We start from the raw sequence: 21338 nt of genomic DNA, 5'->3' as shown, positions 1-21338 counted from the left end.
GAGTTGCCGTGGTCATGGTGTTTCTCCACAGCAATAGGACAGTGACTAAGACAGAGATGACACCCACACCAAATTCACACATGCAGCATCTTCAGATACTAGTTTCCTCCCAAGGCTCCTAAAGTCAGAGACACTTATGTGATAAGCCACATTATCTTGAGCTTCAAAACTTAACATTTGGAAACGTGATTTCTGTAGACATATTTCATTAGATAGTTATCCTGGATTGGAGGGAGACCTAAATTCCATGACCAGTGAGTGTCCTTAGGGGAGGGAGGACAGACACAGAAGTAAAGACCCTCAAGGAAGGAGGGCATGTCAAGATAGAGGCAGAAATTAGAATGATGTAGCCACCAGCCAAGGAATGTGAAGGACAGCCAGCAGTCACCAGAAATGAGGAAGACCCAGTGTCCGTTCTCACTGCAGCCCTGGGAGGGACAGGGTGATGTTGACTTCTGATATCCAGAGCTACAGAGGAATAGATTTTTTTTCCTTTTAAGTTACTTAGCTTGCAGTAATCTGGTGGAATTGCAAAGTGGTATCATCAGCCTGGAAATCGGTGTGGCGTTTCATCCAGCTACCTTCAGATTCATGAGCAAACATCCATGGAGCGGGATGCTGAGTCCTTTGCTTGGCCGTGTTCTCTGCTGCTCTACTCACAATAAGAAACAGAAACAACCTGCATATCCTTCAACTGATGATGAAAATGTGCTGCAGGTCCGCTGTGGAATGCTGCTGAGCTGTAAAGAAAAATGACCTCAGGAACTCTGAAGATGAATGGCTAGATCTAGAGAAAAGCATATTGAGATAACCCAGATGCAGAAAGACACAAATGTGTTCTCTCATTTGAGCCTCCTAGCTCCAAATCTTCAGATGTTAGTACAAATCTTGGAGCAACTACAGAAACCAGGAAAGGAAGGGGGGGGGGCCTTTGTAGGAGTAGAACAGTAGGGGGCAATAGAGGAGAACAACGGGATAGAAGTGATAGTGGAAGTGAAGAAAATGGGGGGGATCTAATTAGAAAGTGATACGAGATAAATACAGAAGGAGAGGCGAGGATAAATTTTTTTCCCAGGATGCCTGGAAAAAGTCATATTTAATTGTATGATTGACCGTCTACTTAAAAACATTCCCAGTTTATTTCTGACGTATTTCAAAGTTACGGACACCAGCACCTTTCACCAAAAACAATTCACAAGCGCACACAATTAATTAAAAGTAGCATTTATTTCTATTTTTACACAGAAAAATGTTTAAATCTTTAGGCTACGATTGGAAGAGTTTTCACCAGCAAACTTATTTGGGGACATGGCAAGGACATAGAACGGCGATCACATGCATCAGCTCACAGGAGCAATGACTATCTGCAGAAGACCAAGAGAGCCCAAGGCCACCGACATTCTCTCGTGGCCTAAAAGACACTATAGGCAGTTAAAGCTGCCGGGGAAAGCAGAGGCAAGCCTCGCCAGTGTAGCCGCTGGAAAGTCACCCTTACTTGGGTTAATAATCCCACACTCATGCAAACAACCCTAATTAAATGAATCAGAGAGTTTTTAAAAAAGTTGAAGAAGTTACTAGAAAGGAGATGGATTTTTTTAAAAAAGGACAATGTGGGGAGGAGAATATGATCAAGATATACTATTTATATAATTGTGAATGACTAACAATACCAAAAGAAGAAGAACCCTTAGCATTCTTTTTCCCACCACCTAGAACATGAACAAAAAGCACCACTCCCATGGTTGCTGTGGTGCCATATCTCAAATGTATCCTGGACTCAGCATGGACTGGGGCCAGGCTTTGAGGGAGATTTAGGCTTCTACAAGTTGCTGCAGAAATGACAAGCTCCCATAAAGGGCAGACAGGGGAATCTTGGCTTCCAGATCCCAAGTTGACCTGGGATTATTCAGCTCCATATCCAGACCACACTCCATCAGCAATTCATAAGTAATGGCCAAGCCCTCACCCTGGAGTGGGGCAAGAAGCTGAGGCTGGAGAGTGAAGGGGATGTTCCAGGGATACTTGAAGTTCGGCTGCAGGATGCTCTTTACCTAGAAGAAGAACTCTCAGGTTGGAAAGACCAGGCTCTGACATCAGGGTGAAAAACCTTCTGTCCTAACAGCCAGGAGCCACACAGGATAATGAACTAAGAAATAACTGAAGCCAGCGTGCATTGGTTCCTCAGCTATATCATGGTAATAATAAAACCTATGCTGCACAGAGGTGGCATCTGTATGTGTATCTCTGTGTGGTGTGTGTGTATGTGTGTGTGTGTACATCCATGCACATGTTTGCATATGTCTAGACACACAGTTGTATTTACAGATAAACATATGGGGAAAGGACAACTTACAAATAGCAACTGTAAACAAAGAAGGCTGGAGCTGACTTTCATCCCCTGAGTTCCTACAGAATTGCCTTCCTAAGTGGCTAATTTAGACCCAGTGGGCCTTGCTTCTGAGGCTGCCATAAAAACAGACATGCTCCTGACAGGATCAAGCCCCACCTGCCTGCTTAAAATGCATGGCTTTCTTCTAAAATACTCTTTCCAGTCCTCCTTTGTCTCCCTCCCTAAATGTTGGTTCATGGGGGCTTCCTACCAGCTCTCGTTGATGGAGGAGGAGACTCTTCTCCATAGACTGGGCCAGCAGATTGAGTTGGGTTTCGTTCAGCACTGGGAGAAAAGACACATGAGGAAACAGAGTGACAGACTCAACTTTTTCCTCTCACCATGAACGAGGACAACCAATGAGAGAAGAACTCTAGGACATAGTGTTATGCCCCATTGGTCTCAAAGGTCAAGCTCACTGCCCTAGAAAGTTCTCCTGCCCTTGAGATGGGCACAGAATCCAAAGGGACATGATACAGAGTCTGAAAATCTAAGGTCTGAGGCAGGAATCGTCTTCCACCAGGAATGTGCTAGAAGCTTGGTGACTGCTCACTTTCTATACCTCAGGCTCTATCTGCGGTCCATGGACTGTTACCATTCTGGCTTTGCTGGCCTTAGAGAGAAGGGTGATGTGAGAATGACCGTGATAACTCAAGAGCTTTGGGGAGGCGGCATCTGGAACAGCCCTCTGAGAGCCAACACTGGGACTCTCACACACTTCCCTCGAATCACTCTTACCCATCAGGGCTTGAAGGAGATAAAGAAGAAGGTTCCTGAGGTCAATCCATGGGGGTATGGAGTCCTGTCGCAGCTGATCTAGGATCGCACCACCTGGACCATCCATATGCCCCAACTGATCCAGTTCCAGCTAGAGGAGACAGATGTTCTATTAATAACAGCATTCCCAGTGCTGGGGACTGGATGACTTTATATATGCTGAATGAGTCCTCTGCCATGAAGCTACAACCTGGCTCTTTTTCCCTTCTTTTTTCTCTTTTGTGTGACAGGGTCTCAGGCTGTTGCCCAAGCCAGATTTGAACTAGCCATGTAGCCCAGAAGGTCTTAAACTAGCAAACCTCCCGCAAGTACCTTCAGTTTCCCATATCTGGATCAAATCGTTGTTGATTTGATCCAGATATACCTATGTCCAGAGGAGTTAAGAAAGGTATGGGCTGGGGTTCTTCCTCTCCCTGGATGATCCTGAGCAGAATTCAGGGGCCACATTTGAGCCCTCGTTGTTATGCATGGCGTCAGAATCCCCTATCTTTGACATCTCTCTCGGTCTCCTGATTATCACATACATTCTTTCTCCCCCATGTATGTTGGAATCCTCATCACCCAACTGACCCTTGCAGGTTAGATCATCTCTAGGCAGCTATGGGACTCTTACCATGCTAAGCAGGTCATTCAGATTCTCCCTGTTACTAAGCATGCTCTGAAGGTTAGAGAACACAATTTCTTGAACATCCTTTGGAAGCATGGCCAGTTCCTGTGTTATCTGGGAAACCTCATTTTGTAGACGCTTGAAATCTGCACAAATTGACAGCAACTTGAAAAAAACCAATCAGAAAATGAGAGCAATTCTTCAATTAAATACCTGTGGGATGGTAAGCCCTTGCCCTTCAGTACCATTTCTGGTGGCTAAAAGCATCTCCATTGATAGCCTGCTTGAGCCCCAGTGAGGCAACTCTCATGAAACTAGAAAGCACTAGAATATTGGCAGCTTCGGCACTCTGAAAGGAGGGGACACAGCACTGAGAGGGGAGATGGAAATCCTGACAACTGCTTATCACAGTGGGAGAAAAGTGACCACGTATGCGTGCATTTCTGGGAGATGTCGGGAAGGAAATGTACTGTCACACCCCAGAAATGACAGTGCTCAGTGTTTCAGGATAGGTTTCATGTGTGTCAAAGGGGACACAGTGAGGAGTCAAGGAGTTTGTGTTCACCAAGCACCTGGCACATAAGAGCTACACTAATTAATAAGTATCCCCACCGTCTATGAAGAATTAGCCCAGCACTGCATTTCAGGATGCTCTGGTTCTCCCAAAGTGTCCTCTGGGTGATGTGTGACTGTGAGAGGATGCCGTAGCGGAAGCTGCAAAGACACGGGTGCTTACATCCCAGTATTTCACATTGCATGCTGGAGGAATGCTGCTTCCCCCTAAGTCCTTGCTGTACTCTAGTGCACACAGTTGCGCATGTGTGAGTTGAACTATCTACAAATGTGATAGTAGACCTCGGTTTTCTGAATCCCAAAGAAAGTTCTCATTTGACTTCCAAGCCAATAGTTACCTGCCAGACACCCAGGTATCCTCTAAAAAGAAAAAAGGGGGGGGGAGGAGGGAAGGAAGGAAGGAAGGAAGGAAGGAAGGAAGGAAGGAGGGAGGGAGGGAGGGAGGGAGGGAGGGAGGAAGGAAGGAAGGAAGGAAGGAAGGAAGGAAGGAAGGAAGGAAGGAAACCACTCACCTTGATGGTAAGGTTCTTCTATCCTTCCTAGAAAGAGAAGACAAGTTATCACCTCTCTTCATCCTCACTGTGTCTCTCTCCTGCCATCTCCTCCTGCCCCATTCCCAGTCTATGCTTTCTCCACACCGGCCTTCCATGATCTTTCCCATCCCACAGGGCTAGGGCTGACCACAGGAGCATCACTCAGATCTCCACAACAACTCCACCAGACACACACTCACCAATTGGAGAGATGTAATTGATCTTCCAGTCTAGAAAGAGAAAATATATTGTTCCACCCAAGAATTAGTATTTGACCTTACTTCCCCTGTATCCCTGACATTTCTCTATCTTCCACCTCCAAAATTTGTGCAAAAAAAAAAAAAAACAGATCTCAAGACCTATGGCAAAGTCAATCAGAAGGGTTTTTGTTGTTCAGTTGTCAGCATGAGGGAGCAGGTTCCACTCTCATTCCCCCAGGACCATTCACTCACCTAGCTGTCTTATAGATGATGGCCCTGGAAAAATAAAGTGAAGGGATCACTCACCACGACTCACTCACCCCACCCCTCACCTTACCTAGGACCTTCTCAGCTCCTCCATCCACCCCTGCTTTTCACCTTGCAATTCTACTCTTATGAAAAGTTCCGTATGATAAATCCATCCCCAGAAGATCCTGTCCAAAAAAGACATACCTATCATACTGCCTGCAGAATAGTATATCTCATCCTTGTCTGAGGGAGCAGAACTTCTTAGCATCCTAGGTAGCATACCTAGAAAGTTTTTCTTCTTAGCATTGGCGAAAAGGAGAATGGCTAATGGAAGAGAGACTCGGTTAGGAGAGATGCAGTTGCACCTGCTAGAGTAGTTCCTGCACCCCATTTAGGGACCCTCAGGCCAAACCCCAGGGATGCTGTCAACCTAAACACTAGCCTCTTGACCTTTAATTGGTACCTTTGACAGTTATCCTGAAATTTTTATTTTATTGTATTGTATTATGTTTGTTTATGGTGTGTGCATGCATGCCACGGAGCACAAGCAGAGGTCAGAGGACAACTCTGGGAGTCAGTTATCTCCTTCCAACACCTGGGACCTGGAGGTGGAACTTAAGGCATCAGGCCTGGCAACAGACACCTTTGCCAGCCGATCCAGCTCACCAGCCTGAATTCTGCATTTCAAATAAGCATCGTCCCCTGTGACATTCGAGAATTACCCATGAGGGCTGGAGAGCAAGATCAACTGTTAAGAGTCACTGCTGTTCTTGCAAAGGACCTCAACACAAGGCAGAGCCCTCTTCTGGCCTCCTTGGGACATTGCATGCACATTGTACACAAATGCAGGCAAAACACAAATACTCACAAAAGAGAAATAAACAAATACTCCATGAGGTAAAGCAGACTGGCTTCCTCCTGCCCTGTCATGTAGGCTTCTTGTTAGCCTTCAGTTACTACCTGGCCCTTCCTTATCCACTCTCAATCTGGCAATCTTGCATTGTTCTACATTATATTCATGGAGTTTTGCTGAGGTCCAAAACTTGCCTAACAACAAAGTCAAGCATTTGACACATATAATGAGCCTGTGGAAGAAAATGTCAACATTTAATATGTGAGCTAAAGGAAGTTGAACAAAAAGCAGACTTCGAAGAGTGTCTGCAAGTCAGATTTTGAGCACTAGGGGGCGAGCAGGGCATCTTCTTTACACAATCAGGCATAACAGAGAAGGGACCAACTGGGACCATGGGCTGATTGGCAAGCACAAATTTAGTCCTCTTAACAGACCAAGACGACTTAATAATTGACATATCACTGGCCATCAGCTTCATAGAAAACTGGCCTTCTCCTGTGTAAGGGGGGGATGAGATTTTCCCCCAAAGCTGAGTTGAAGACAAGAGTAAGTGACCAGCAATGCATCTGGCCCCAACCTGTCCTCAGTCTCTCAGTTCACCAAGCTCTTTCCTAACCTGACAACATTCTCTGTACCTCCAGAAGCCCTCATCCCAGAGTCCCCTCCCATCATCCCCTCCTCTCACACACACCCCCCTTTAGTCAGCTCCTCTAAGTGTCCTCTACAGGGGACATCACTTCTCTCCTTCCGTGCGCATCTCAGCCTTTGCAGTTTATCCTCTGTGGAACTCCCCTGGATTCAGCCTCCACAAACATGGCTTTGGTTTTCTGGGTGCAACATCTGATCTATCAGATCTGGTTTTTGTTTATTTGCTGTTAATGTTTTTTAGTGAAGGGTTCATTATCTTTCCCTCTGTAAATAAAAGCTCTTTTCATTTAGCATGATCTGTCAGAGCAAGACCATCTCCGCCAGGCATTTCAAAGGCATCTCTGACCTTGTACCCAATACCTGCCCTATAACTCAGTCCAGGTTCCTGGTAGAGTGTGCATAATCTTTCTCTAGAAGCCATCATCCACTAACTCTACCATACTGTACCCACTCCCCACCCTATATCTCAGTCAAGAATGCTGATAGAGTGTGGAAAATACTTCTGTAGAAGTCATCATCCACTAACTTTTATCATGTACCCATGCCCCACCCTGTGACTCAGTCAAGGGTGGTGATGGAGTGTAGGTAATCTTTCCTTAGAAGCCACCATACACTAATTATACTATTGTGTAAATGCTTCCTTGTCTGTTGCTGCCGACTAGAGGATTGACTGTAGTTCTTTCCCTTGACCAGAATTTACAAGGAGAGAGAGAGAGAGAGAGAGAGAGAGAGAGAGAGAGAGAGAGAGAGAGAGAGAGAGAGAGATCCATATGTGGGTATGTGCGCACACGTGCATATAGGTATGCATGCATATGCATGAAAGACATTCCCCCTTTTCTGAGGAGCTGCCCTTCACATTGAGGAGGAACTTGGAGCTCTGAGACCTACTCATGTCTGACACTCAAATAAAACACAGATCCATGCCTAACACAGACACTTCTGCCCCACTGCAGAGTCTGAACCCAAGGGATGTGTGTGTGTGTGTGTGTGTGTGTGTGTGTGTGTGTGTGTGTGTGTGTATTTGGAGGATTGTACATTTCAAGGCCATGGGGAAACTCCTGTGCTCTGCTGTTCAGGCATTCTGCCTACAGTTTCATATTATTTTATGTTCCATTATTTTATGGAGCATTAATGGGCTTTAAGAGTTACCTGGTGGGCCTGTGGCACCCTCATGAGCTTGTGAGTTAGCAGGACATTTACTGACTAGAGATGAGTTACTAGATATGGCTGGAATGGGGCCTGGGCTTCATCCAGCTAAAGACACCTCCTTTTGAGTACCCCAAGTTAGATCCCTTCCCGTGAGGAAGGCTATCACTGCATCTACAGCTAGCAGTAGGTGAGCTTGGTCATGCTTAGAGGTGGATAAGATGGGTGGAACATTTTGCTGGAACAGTGAGGAGTGTTCCTCTGGTGTATAGTCAAGAGAAAAGGAGATTCAATTCTTTGGACACCCCACCCCCACTTGGCCCCCAGGTCTGCTCACCGCAAGTGTCGTTCTCAATGACCAGTCTTTTCTTCTTGTAGGCCACCACTGTACCCTTTTGGATAGGCACTGAATCCATTGTCTTCCTTTCCCACTGTCCCTGGGCTTGGCCCTGGAGAGACAAAACATTTCTAGAGGTTTATAGCGCTTTGTCTCATATAACAAGACAAAGAGACTTGAATGAGGGAAAGGGACTTGAAAGGAGGGCAGATTGATGAGTGTGAGGAAGGGCAGAGAAGGCAGTGTGAGAGTCGTCAGAATGCAGTCTACACATCTATGAAATTACCAAAAATAAGATGAATTAAAATACTTAAGGGATACAGACATAAATACAGCAGGGAGAAAAGAGAAAAAAAACAGTGTTTCATATTTAAGCTACTAAATGAATTTTATGTTAATTTTTAAATAATGCTTGGTTGTGGTGAGCATATTGTGTAAAGGTATTGAGATCTTGTCCCTTCAAACATTTCTCATCAAAGCCAGGCATGGCGGATAAACCTATAATCCCACAGGATTTGTAAAGTGGAAAGAGCTGGTTGGTGGTGGCGCATGACCTTAATCCCAGCACTCCAAAGGCAAAGGCAGGAGGATCTCTGTGATTTACAGGCCAGCCTGGTCTACAGTGTGAGTTCCAAAACAGTCAGGACTGTTTCACAGAGAAACCGTGGCTTAAAAGGCAAAAACAAACAAACAAATGTAAATAAATAAATAAATAAATACAAAAATTAGAAGTGGAAACAGGAGGCCAGGAGTTCAGGGTCAGCTTCAGCTCCATAGCCCATTTGAAGACAGTCTAGGCTATATAAAAAATTATCTCAAAAAATATGTTATCAAATGTTTCTAAAATGTGGATTAATAGCTACAGTTTAATAAAGGTTTTCCCATGTTTTCCTGCCATGAAACTCACTGTGCAAATAATACAGAATCCTCATATTTCTATTTCTGCAGCAAACTATCATTTAGTCAATACAAAACATGGCACCAAATAATTATGTCCAGTTTAGAATTTATCAATATTTGCTAATCCTATATATTAAAACATTATCAATGAGGACATTAGAATGCAATCTAACCAACTGAGCTAACTGACTGGCCCTGGCCTTCACTGACCTAGGGAGAGCCAGCCCACCCTCACCATAGAGCTGACCCTGCCCCCCAACTGGCCTGGCCTCTCATAGAATAGCTGCTCTTCCCATTTGGGAAAGCTGGTCCCACTCCTCACCATGAGTGTGGGAGAGCTGGCTTCACTCCTCACCTGAGGGGGCTGGTCCCAACAGACCTTACTGACCAACTCAGCTCTTACCCAGGCCCACATCCAAAGCTTTGAGTTGCCACTCCCCAATAGCTATCACACCTATGACTTGCTGGAGCTGGGGAAGGGACTGGTCCTTCAGAACCATAGCCACAGGAACTCCATGACTCTGTGCAATAGCAGGATATCCAGAAGGACTTCAGTGAGGGTCCAGTGTTGATGGTCTACCAGAAACCAGAGGCCTTGAACCTGACCAGCAACACACTACACAATGAACACTTGCAAGTAAAGCTGTGTGGGCAACAGTGTTTACTGCATGACACACCGAAGTTCCCACTGCCACTAAGATGCACGAAGAGGTGATAGAGAGGCAGAAAAGATGGAAGAGCAAAGTGGTTTTATTTTTATTATTTCTTTTGGTTTGGGATTTTATTTGCTTAATTAATACTTTTGTTTGTGATTTTCATTTTTTTTATTTTTATTATTTGTTTTTAAGTTTTCTTTTGGGGGAATGCTACAAGGATGAAGGGCAGATATGGAGGAACTGGAAATGAATAGGATTGGAGTCTATGATGTGAAATTCTCAAAGATCAATAAAAAGTCATGTTTTAAAAAAGAGTGCAATCTAAGATCTGGAGTCAGCATATACTACATACCAGCAGGGAGAATAATGGCCCCCACCCTCTGAGCCCTAGAAACTGCTGCCCAGAGCCCCTGAGAGGCCAGGCTGCCCTGGCTGCACTCGCTGTTTTCTTCCCATCCCTATCCCATACCGTGACAACCTGGGCGATGGCTGCATCTACTGTCGTGCCGGCACTGGTAATGTTTTCCTTCATTTCACACTTTGTCACTTCAAATACCTCTGTCACCACATACAGGCTGTACCTTCCCATCCGGTAATCTTTCACAAATGATGGCTCATTATCCAGAAGTTTCCTGAAGGTGTAAAATGAGAATGAAAAGATCCAAATGGCTAATTTCACAGAAACAGAGACCAAATCATGAGAGAGAAAAACAAAACAAAACAAAACAAAACAAAAACAGAAAATACGAGCCAGCCTCTAAGCACTAAAGAGATTGACTCAGCTTCAGGCTAGGGATGTGGCTCAGTCTATGAAGTGCTCACCATGCACACTGAGGACATGAACTCAGAGCCCCAGAAGACACATTAAAGCCCGATGTGGTTTACACTTGACTATATGCTATATGCACTTAAAATTGGCTGAGACAGTAGACAGTAAATATTCTTGTCATAACAGTAACAGTTACTGAGATGGCAGGATGGCTCAGCAGGTAGAGCTGGTTGTTGGCATGAGTTTGGTTTCCAGACACACACAGCAAAGGAAGAAACCTGATTCCTGCAAGTGTTCCTCTGACTTCCATATTTTAGCCATGGCATAAGGGTGCACATGCGCGCGCGCGCGCACACACACACACACACACACACACACAGTGCAAAAATAAATGTAATAAAGAAAAAATTTAAATAATGGCTACCAGATGGAAGGATGATATGCTACTGACTTATATATACATGCTTATATCACATCAAAATTCTGCACATGAAACAAGCATTTCTACTTCAAAATCCTACCTCAAAAGAGATGTTATATAAGTCAACTAAGTTCCTAATCACTGTGGTGTTCAAGTGATTGTTACAGTCTTCCTCACCTTTTAATCAATATTCCAAACACTTACTTCTATGATTCTCTCCTCATTACATGCCCATCATCTGGACAATTAACAGAAACTTTCACTAGATCAGAACCTTTGTATGTCTGTCTTGTTTTTCTGTCCCTGTAACATTAATAGACCAGTAACAGGTGATTCTGTATTAATGGGTATTATTGGGGTACTATAAGGCATTATTTCAATGACTTGTAAAAAAATTAAGTAGAAAATGTGAGTTGTCATAAAACCTGCTCGATGCCTCTTTGCCTACAACATCACATCTGATGTGTAATTTCCCTCTGTATGCTGTGAATACTATTGGTTAATAAAGAAACTGGTGTGGCCTGATAGGGTAGAGAAGAGCTAGGCAGAGAAAACTAAACTGAATGCTGGGATAAAGAATGTAGATTTGGAGAAGCCGTGGAGCCGCCACTTGAGACAGACATGCTGGAAACTTGCCGGTAGGCCACAAGCCTCGTGATAAAATATAAAACAATGGAAATGGGTTAATTATAGATGTAAGAGCTAGCTAACAATATGCTTAAGCTATTGGCCAAACATTATTGCAAATAATATAGTTTCTGTATGATTATTTCGGGAGTCTGGGCAGCCGGGAACACACAAGAGGCCTCCCTACAACACACTTCCGAAATCTTTGCTGAATTATCACTTCACCTGTTTTGAAGACTTTCCAGTTTTGAATTTGGGATGCCAATACACTGCACCTCGATGTCATATCCATAGGACTGCACATACTCTGTATTCATATTTCCTTCTGCCATGGCGTTGACACCCACATTAGCCTTCAGTTTCTGGTATACAATGTGTTTAAGGGGGATGGTATCTAACACTTCAGGCTCTAAAGAGGAGAGGGAACAGAAGTTTAGTCAAGAACCACTGTGGAGCAGCTAATCTGGGAAATAAGAAATAGAAGGTCAGTTCTCCTCCTAAATTAATACTTAGTCAAGAAGCTAGCTAACAATTACATATATAATAAATATGTAATAATTAATATTTGAATATAAATTACTACAAAGGGCAAATTCCAGAACCAATGCAAGCATAGTTTTAATTCTAAAAAAGAAAAGCAGCATTTGTGCAGTGTCTAGATGTTCCCTGGGGTCATCCTTCCAAATACAGAATCCAGTCGTGGGGCCTCTTGCTGGAAAAGAAAAATTCCTGTGACTTACAGACAGACTGACCTCAGTCTGGATCCTAATTCTACCAGTTTGAACTGTGTGATTTTGAAAAGTTGTTTTAAGAACCTCTGCTTTTTTGTAACATGGTTTTCATATCTCCATCTAAAGAGGCTTTTGTAAGTATTATATGACCAAATGCAAGGAAGCGTCCAGAAAATGAGCGGATTCCCAAAGGACCTTCCTTGTCCCTTGCCTTTAAGCAGGATGGCTCCTTAGCTACCTGTCTGTGCACCTCATGGGTTCTGGAAAGTTGTGCCACTGAAAATGCTGATTTTTACACTTCCCTGATCCTTGGTTAACAATACCTGGGACTGGAAGATTTGGCTCTAAGATCTGCAGGAGGGAACATTCAACTGGAGTATCTTCAGATTTCCAGAACAGGGACTGAGGAGTCTTCAGCAGTATCTCAAAATGGCGGAACTTCCTTGCATCTGATCGACATTTAACAGGACGCAGATCCTTTCCTTTGAGCCTTTTGACCACGTCCTTGCAGACCCAGTCAAATGAGTGGGACATGTTGCTGGTACCAGACAGAAAGAAGTGCACAGTTTAGCTGAGAAGAGGAAGAGTGTAGTTGGCTCTTGGTGATTCCTGGTATTTTTCCTAAACCACCAAAGTGAGAGCCCACACATCAGCACACAGCAGAGATATATGCATTCAAGTTATCCTTGAACTATTCCAAATACTCAAAATACAGACTCAGGCTAAAAGCCCATCAAAAGATGAATGGAAGCAGAGGGTGAAGGGATGGCTCATAGGCTAACAGCACTGTCTATTCTTTTAGAGGGCACAGGTTCAAATCCTAGCACTTACATGGAGGTTCACATATAACAGTTATAACATCTGTAACTCCAGTTCTAGGGCATCCTATGCCTTGCTCTAACCTCCTCAGACACCAAGCACACATGTAGTGTACATGTATGCAGGCAAACCATCCATATGCATAAAAATAAATAATTTTTTAAAAAGAAGAATGGAAAAAGAAAATTGATATATATGCATGGTTAAGGTCTATTCAGCCATAAACAGTAAAATTATACCACTTACTGATAGAACTCAGGACCGGCATGCCAGATGACATAGACTAAGCACAGAGATACAGATATTGCATGCTTCTCTCACATAGACATACTACATTTTATGTATATATGTTTACATAAATATGTATATAAGTATATACAATATGTGTATATATACATAAATATACACATAGATACACATTAAATGTGTATGTATAAAGTATGAAATCAGAAAGGAACAATTTTCAGGGAGATGGGGGCTGTGGGGGTGGATCAGGAGAACTAGAAAACATAGTGGGCTGAACATGAGCAAAGTGTATACTGTGTGAGGAAGCCATAAAGAAGCCCATTATTCCATGCTAATTTAAAGTAACAATAAATAAAAAAGAAATAAGAGTGCCATGAGTTGGATAGGCATTTCTCTCAATAAGAAATGCAATGAGTTCCTTCCCCAGTGGATTAGAATCCTTCCCTGGCATGAATAAGGACCTGAGTTCAAGACCCAGCGCCACCAAAGAGAAATGGAATTAGCCAATAAGACAACAAAAACACAATTTCACCCCTTATCATAAAAACGTGAACCAACATCACAATGAGGTATTAGATCTGTCAGGGTGCTGTTACCACAAGGTATAGAAGAAATAGCTGTCAGTATTAATGCTTAAAAATGGAACCCTGTACACTGTGGGAAGGCAAAGTGTTATGTCCTCGAAAGAAATAAACAAGATTTCTCAAAAACTTAATAGAATTGAAAACTGGGTGGCAGAGGCAGGCAGATACCTATGAGTTCTAGGCCAGCCGGGTTTACAGAGCAAGTTTCAGGACAGCCAGGACTACACAGAGAAACACAGTCTCAGGGGGAAAAAAATAGAATTGAAAACAACGAAGTAGCACACTCATGTGCATTACAGCACTACTCACAGAACCAAAATGCAGAAACAATCTAAATGTCCTTCAGTGTGACAGGGAAATGTTACTTCTCACTGTGAACTGTTTCAACCTTAAAGGGAAAGAAGGTTTACAAAATGCAATAATTTGATAAATCTTAAGGATGTTGAAGTATATGTCATTCAAGTGTTAAATACACATGGATCCGATTACGTGTATTATCTCAAATTCTCCAAGACCTGGAGAATGCAAGGATGCTCTCTACTGGAGTAGACAGGAAGGGACATTGTTAGTCAATCAGTTTAATGTTTCATTTGTTCAAGATGAAGTCTGCAGATCTGCTAGCAAAGTTTGGAACAATGTATTTTTACAGATTTTTAAACCCTGTTTAAGGCAGAGCTCATATTATGTATTTTACCACAACATTAAATATTATAGAAGTTATTGCCCATGCATACAATCATAAGTCTACTTGGCTGAGTTGCATGAAGTTTAATTGATCTTAATAATAAAAACTCAGAGTCAGCTATCAGAGGGTGAAAGCTTGAGAATCAGAGAAGCAGAGCAGCCAGCCATTGGAGTTCTTACCTCTACCAATTTTCAAACCTAAGGAGCGATCCTGTCACTTCGAATTCTCAGACTGAATCCTCAGACTGCAGCTGTCTCTACAAATACTCAGACTGCCTTGAGCTTCTGTCTCCTCCTGCCTTATATTCCTCTCTCCGCCCAGCCACATCATTCCTGCCTCCACCTCCCTAGTACTGGGATTAAAGGCGTGGGATCCCAAGTGCTGGGATCACCTTTGTGTAAGTTCTGTTTTTCTTTTAAACATATACTATTTTTTTTAGCCCAGGATGGCTTTAAGCTCACAGAGATCTGTTTGCCTCTGTGTCCCAACTACTGGGATTAATGGTGTATGCCACCACTGCCTGGCCTCTACGGCTAACTAGTGGCTTAGCTCTGTACTCTAATCTTCAGGTAAGCTTTATTTGGTAAAGCCTAAAGAGAATATCACCACATAGCTGGGCATTTCTAGGCTAATAATCAAAATCTGCAGATATTCAAGTGTCTTTGCATATGACCACACACTCTTCCCACATCACTTAAACAGTTTCTAGAATACTTAAAATGATACTGTACCAGAAGCAGTTCAAAGTCACTGTGAAAAATGTCTGACATAAACAACTTAATGAAGAAGAGATTTATTTTGACACGCGGTTTCAGAAGGCTCGGTTCACAGACGCTTTAGCCCTGTGCATTTTGACTAAACATCATAGTGATAGGAGAACATGGAAAAGGTGACTTCTTGGCAAGCAAGAGGCAGAGAGACATACAAGGAGGGGAGATGTAGTACCAAGTTCATGTCCCCCATGTCATATTTCATCTAGCTACTGACCTCATATTAAAATTCTCCAGGACACCCGAGATAGTGACAGTAGCGGGAAACCAAGCATTCAACATAACTTGGGGGAGAAGGGACAGTTCACATTCACAACGTGGCAGTAGATTAACCACACACACAGTTTTTGCAGAATGCAAAAAAAAAAAAAAGGTAGGAACATATTCTATTCAGGTGCAAGGCTTCTGAATATTTTCTTTTTAAAAATTTAGTTTTCATTTTTATTTAATGTGTGTCTGTGTATGTGCCCCGTATGGGTAGCCAAAGAGGTCAGAGGAGGGCACCAGATCCTCTAGAACCTCAGCCATCCATTGTGGGTGCTGGGAACTGAGCTGGGGTCCTTTGGAAGAGTATCAGATGCTTTTAACTGCAGAGCCATTTCTTCAGCCCCTAATACTTTTTTTTTATTAAATGTGTATATGCGTCTATGTGGTGTCTGTGCATGTACATATGAATGCATGCTTGGATGTGTAGAGGCCCAGGTTTGCATGGATGTAAGTACACATGGGTACATATGGAGGCCTGTGGGCCTCACTGAGTGACTCTGACAATCACTCTCCATCTTCTGTATTGAGGCAAAATTTCTTAGTGACGCCGGAACTTCCCATTTCAGTTAGTATAGCTAGCCAGCTTTTCCCAGAGATCCCCTCTCTATACCTCCTGCATGCTGGGTGGGAACCCGGGTCACTGGGTTTTAAGTGGATTCTAGGAGTTAGAATTCTGACCCTCACATTTGCACGTCAAGTGCTGTACCTACTGAGTCTTCTCTCTAAGCTCTTTTCTAGATAATTCCAAAGCTGCAGGATCCACAAATCAGTAAGGCCAACTGTACTACCAATGAGAAAAAGAAAGCATAATTAAAGCAAAGAATAACTTAAGTAGATTTGTGACATGGAAAAATCCCTTGGCATAAAATTCCCAACAGCAAAGAATGTGACTTACTTCTGAGGCTATGCATAGCAATGTTCAAATAAGAGATATTCAAAGCTGACACTGGGATGATGACTCAAGATTGTTGCATAATCAAAAAAATTAATGATGGGTTTTATGTGGATCATGAGAAAGACAAAGGAGTGCAGAGGACTTTGGGATTTCTAGATGGGGCAAGATGATGGAGGGGGTGCTATTTCCCTGAGTGCCATTTCCAAGTGGAGAATGGAAATCTCTCAGCACCTTGATTTTGAGAGCCAGGGAAAGATGAAATCACACAACCTTACAAACCAGCATGTGACAGTAGAAACTGTCACAGAGATAAAATGCTTGAGACATAGATGTGTGCGTGGAAATCAAAACCCTAGCTGTAGATAGTCATGAACATGCATATATCAACAGGTGTTACAGCACTTTGTAAAAAAGATTAAATAAGAGTAATCTGCTTACATCACTTTCTTTGCAGAAAAGAACAAGATTCTCAGTGATTGGGAACTGCATTTTGAATGATATGACTATAAGAAAACAAGAATTGTCACAGATTGTACAAAAATCCTCATCGACCATTTTCAATTATGTCTCCTACAGCAAATCTGACAAAGATGGATCAGAGACCAGCCTTTACCATTACATGCTCTCATGAGCTCCCTACTGACTCTCTTAGGGAGAACTTACGGAAAGAATGTTTCCTTCCCTGCAGGTCACGTTACATAGGAACAACCATCAACTCAGTTCACAGCCAGCCTGAAGGACCCTCTGTAACCACACACCCTTCTCTCCTTACTCCTTCGGCCCCAACAGCACCTACCAGGTTGAAGTAGGTTTTCGTCCTCTGGAGAGAGCTCAATTGAATGTGACTCCGTCCTTGGGCCTTCTGAATCAATAACAGCTTGTACAAACTCCAGGACCAAAGCAATGTGATTCTCTTCCCTCTGTTTCCTTTGTTTTAACAGGTCTGAGTCAGTTTTCAATGTAATATTCTGGTCTGAACATGCAAGCACACACACAACCTCTTCTCTCTAGGAACTGAGTCTAAGTTTAGAACTTGTGTTCAAATCCACCATCCAAGATCCACCATCTCTGATCAGCACCAGAGAACATCTGAAGGTGTACCTGCAGGCTCTCCTAGCTCAGCAAAAAGGGCATTCTTAGGAAATCTCTCTGCCTCTCCCTCTCTCCTTCTCCCTTTCCCTCTCTCCCTCCTTCCCTCCAAAGAAAACCAGCTGAACAAGTCTAGTTCAAGATTTTCAGAAAATGAGAATAGAACTCTTTACCTCCTGCCTAGCTACTGGTCATTCAGCTTTTTATTACACCAATCACAGCAATACACCTTCACACAGTGTACAAACCTCCCACAACATTTTATATAAGATTTAGATGAACCTTAAACAGAACCCAAATATTTTTGAATGAGTCTTGATTGGATGCACATATTTTCTTAAAGCCAGTCCTTATAAACATTACCACACGTAGGACAATAACAAGAGAACTATTGATTTAAATATACTTCTTTGAACTTTGACCTTAGAAATTGTAATAACCTATAATCATGACACACAAATGTCATATTTTACACACTTTATATAACTCTCTCAGAGCTTCCAGAACTTCTTAGGCTTCCTAGCTTCAGATTTATATTTTCCAATATGGCAATCTCTAGGCATCTCAAATTAGAACCAAGTCTTACCATGAAGAAATCTTTGTTATAGAAAGTATACTTATTCTTAAGTATTCTTAATATTTTCTTCTTACATGTTCCCTAGTACTTTTTATTAATATCATGAGAATAATAACTTTAACCCATAACAGATATTAATCCCCAGTGAATCAGCATCTCCACCCCCAGTCCAAGCAATACTTTAACCAAGAGTAGGAATATACATATAGTATAACAAAACTAACCTTAAATTTGTATCAATATACAAAAATCCTTTACACAAGAATAGAAACATATATACAGTATAATAAAATTAAGTTTATATAACTATACAAAATCCATGTCAATGCAAAATATCTGAGTTGAAGAGTTGTATTTTTATCCTATATTCCTATATTCTCCTAAAAATAATAAATATCCATAACCTACCAATTAACCAAACACCATTCATACCACCCAAAATTCTAGGGAATGTGGATGCTGTTTTCTCCTAACTGCTTTCTTCTGTTTGTGGGCAAAGCATCTTTAGGGTCCCTGATAAAATTTTGAGGTAATGACCAAGTCCTGGGAAGACCAGTTGCAACTTTTATTGATAGATATCATCTGTCAAGTTTCAGGAGTCTCCCTTGACCATAGCTGGTCCATCTTAACCTGGAATGAATCCATAGCCGCTTGTTTCCTGTGGAAACAAAAGCCAAGCTGCTTCTCCCAAGCAATGCATCTTTTTATTTTTATTTATTTATTTATTTATTGGTTGATTGTTCAAGACAGGGTGTCTCTGTGTTGTTTTGGAGTCTGTCCTGAAACTAGCTCTTGTAGACCAGGCTGGCCTCGAACTCACAGAGATCCGCCTGCCTCTGCCTCCCAAGTACTGGGATTAAAGGCTGCGCCACCACCGCCCAGCCAGCAATGCATCTTTTAATTTCCATTTTACAAACACATATTTGACTTTTATTTTAAACCTAATGCATTTTAAAAATATTTAGGTTGTTACATTTTATCAGACTCCCTTTCAATCCTGTGTTTTCCAGCAGTTGTCTCTTGTCCATCAAAAAATTCAAAATCAACACAATACTATATATAAAGGATCCAGATGCCCTGTATATTTTCTATCTTTACATGGCTTTTTTTTTCTTTTATATCATTTTACTGTCTCTTTAAAGACTTTGTTTTTTAAAACTATATACTTCTTTTTATAACTATCTTTACTAATTTTCCTCTCTCACACACAAAACGTTGTACATTTTTTTAAACATATTGTGACCCGTTTAGAGATTTGTGTGGTTTTTTTGTCTGAATCTGGCTTTAGTGTGTATCTGTAAAAATTATTTGATCACTGTTTTAAATTGGTCAGTGGGCTTGGCTGGGACAAAAGTGGCTGCTTTGGCCATTGGTTCTGTTCGACTTGACTTTTTAACATGGCAGAAACAACAATGAGCGTCACACTTACCCCACCAACAACAACAATACTGTGATCAGGTAGCATGCAGCTAACCCACAAACATTTTTTGTCTCTATGAGCAAGAGCTAAATCCTCCACACACTACTAAGTAGCCTCTCTACCGAGGCCTGTGTGAGACTGTGGAAACCCATGATGCCGCTTTGCTCATGGTGGCTGGTGGCAGGTCCGTCTTGGAGGCAGCTGTTGGAAGAAGAATCTCTGCAGTGCTGCTGTATGAGATTGTGAGAATGGGAAGACATGCACCTCCATTTCTGTGCACTCAGAATCTTTTCAAAGCCTTTTCAGGTCTTATGTGGATCCACACCAGACCTTGGGAGCTGTTTGTCTCTGGCTTATTAGTAACTAGCTCTTACAACTTAAATTAACCAATTTCTATTATTCTCTATTTTACCACGAGACTCCTGGTCTTTCACCTCACATCTTGTTCTCCTGATGCTGCAGGCATCTCTTAGACTCTGCCTTCTTATTCCCTTTACCTCTCTTTGGATTTCCTTCCTGACTCTATTTTGCCTGGCTATTGGCCAAATCAGCTTCTTTATTAACCATATTCACAGCATACAGAGGGGCATCCCACATTAAAGGCCACACCTCCTAATAGTGCCTCTCCCTTGGAGGATCATTTTTTTTCTAACCACCATACTTGGAAGAATTAAAATATTTTAATTTCTTTGCATAATGTTTAAGAAGTTGAGAATGGCTATGGAATATTGGGCCTTAGTGGGCTAACTACTTTTGATAGAAAAATATAAAATGGACGCAATAATGTTTATGAGTACAGATAATAAATAGCTACATACGTACCCATAAAATGACCACACATTTAAATCACAAGAGTACGTATAATCATTGAAAAAGGCAAAATAGTGACACCCGGATCTCCGCAGGCAGCATAGTGATTTGGTAAGAGTTTTCCTGTAAAGGGAAGGTGTGACTGGAAGCCAGTTTCCTATATTTCACTGGCTTGTGTTTGTTTATTTGTTTGCTTGCTTGCTTTGGTTGTGGGTTTTTTTGTTTGTTTTTGTTTTTTGCCCCTTTGGTTGAAAGCTGCTTTGCAGTTGGTGGATTAAGCCTGCAAGGCATGGGGAGGGCTTGGCAGAGAGGCTGTGCTGTTAAGAGAAGATGAACTTTGAGTCTTCGTCTCGATTGTGGCTCCCAAAGTCAGAAGGGTAAATGAAAAAGGTGTGGTTAAAGGCTCTTTGGCAGACTAGAGAAGCAGTTTGTAATTCTGTGAGCATATATAGAGATTAGCTATTTAAAAAAAAAACATAACTGGAGAGAGGCAGTGGTGTGTTTGCTATAAGAAATGGATACAAGTCAGCAAGATCAGGAGTGGGTAGAGACAGACTTGACATTTTAGAAGGGCTGAGAGTTCAGCGTCTGCATTGAGCTAGTCTGTCAAAGGGGGAGTGGAGGTGGGAACATGTTCGCTCGGGTCTTCCAGGTAGAAGAAGCAATGGATGGACGGTTCCAGGGTTAGAGCCAGAGATGCACTTGGTGTCCATATGGTAATGGCTAAGCGGTCAGTGTTAAGGTCCACACCCATATGGTG

The 21338-nt window shown here is 42.3% G+C and overlaps 1 protein-coding gene across 1 annotated transcript; it reads right to left on the bottom strand.

Moving 5' to 3' along the window:
- Positions 1-1474: 1474 nt before the first annotated feature.
- LOC142844200 (gasdermin-C-like) lies at positions 1475-17783 on the bottom strand. The gene is made up of 12 exons (XM_075962504.1): positions 17479-17783; positions 12740-12954; positions 11911-12094; positions 10338-10500; positions 8313-8424; positions 5533-5652; positions 5080-5109; positions 4859-4885; positions 3780-3919; positions 3128-3257; positions 2601-2674; positions 1475-2051 (listed from the first exon to the last, which is right to left on the bottom strand). Exons 2-12 carry the CDS (start codon positions 12948-12950, stop codon positions 1812-1814), a joined length of 1431 nt encoding a protein of 476 aa, XP_075818619.1. The 5' UTR covers positions 12951-12954; positions 17479-17783; the 3' UTR covers positions 1475-1811.
- Positions 17784-21338: the final 3555 nt, after the last annotated feature.

The sequence above is a fragment of the Microtus pennsylvanicus genome, chromosome 2 (genome assembly GCF_037038515.1).
Source record: "Microtus pennsylvanicus isolate mMicPen1 chromosome 2, mMicPen1.hap1, whole genome shotgun sequence".
NCBI lineage: Eukaryota > Metazoa > Chordata > Mammalia > Rodentia > Cricetidae > Microtus > Microtus pennsylvanicus.
Note: the sequence above shows the minus strand (reverse complement) of the source record. Positions and strands in the feature narration are given on the sequence as shown.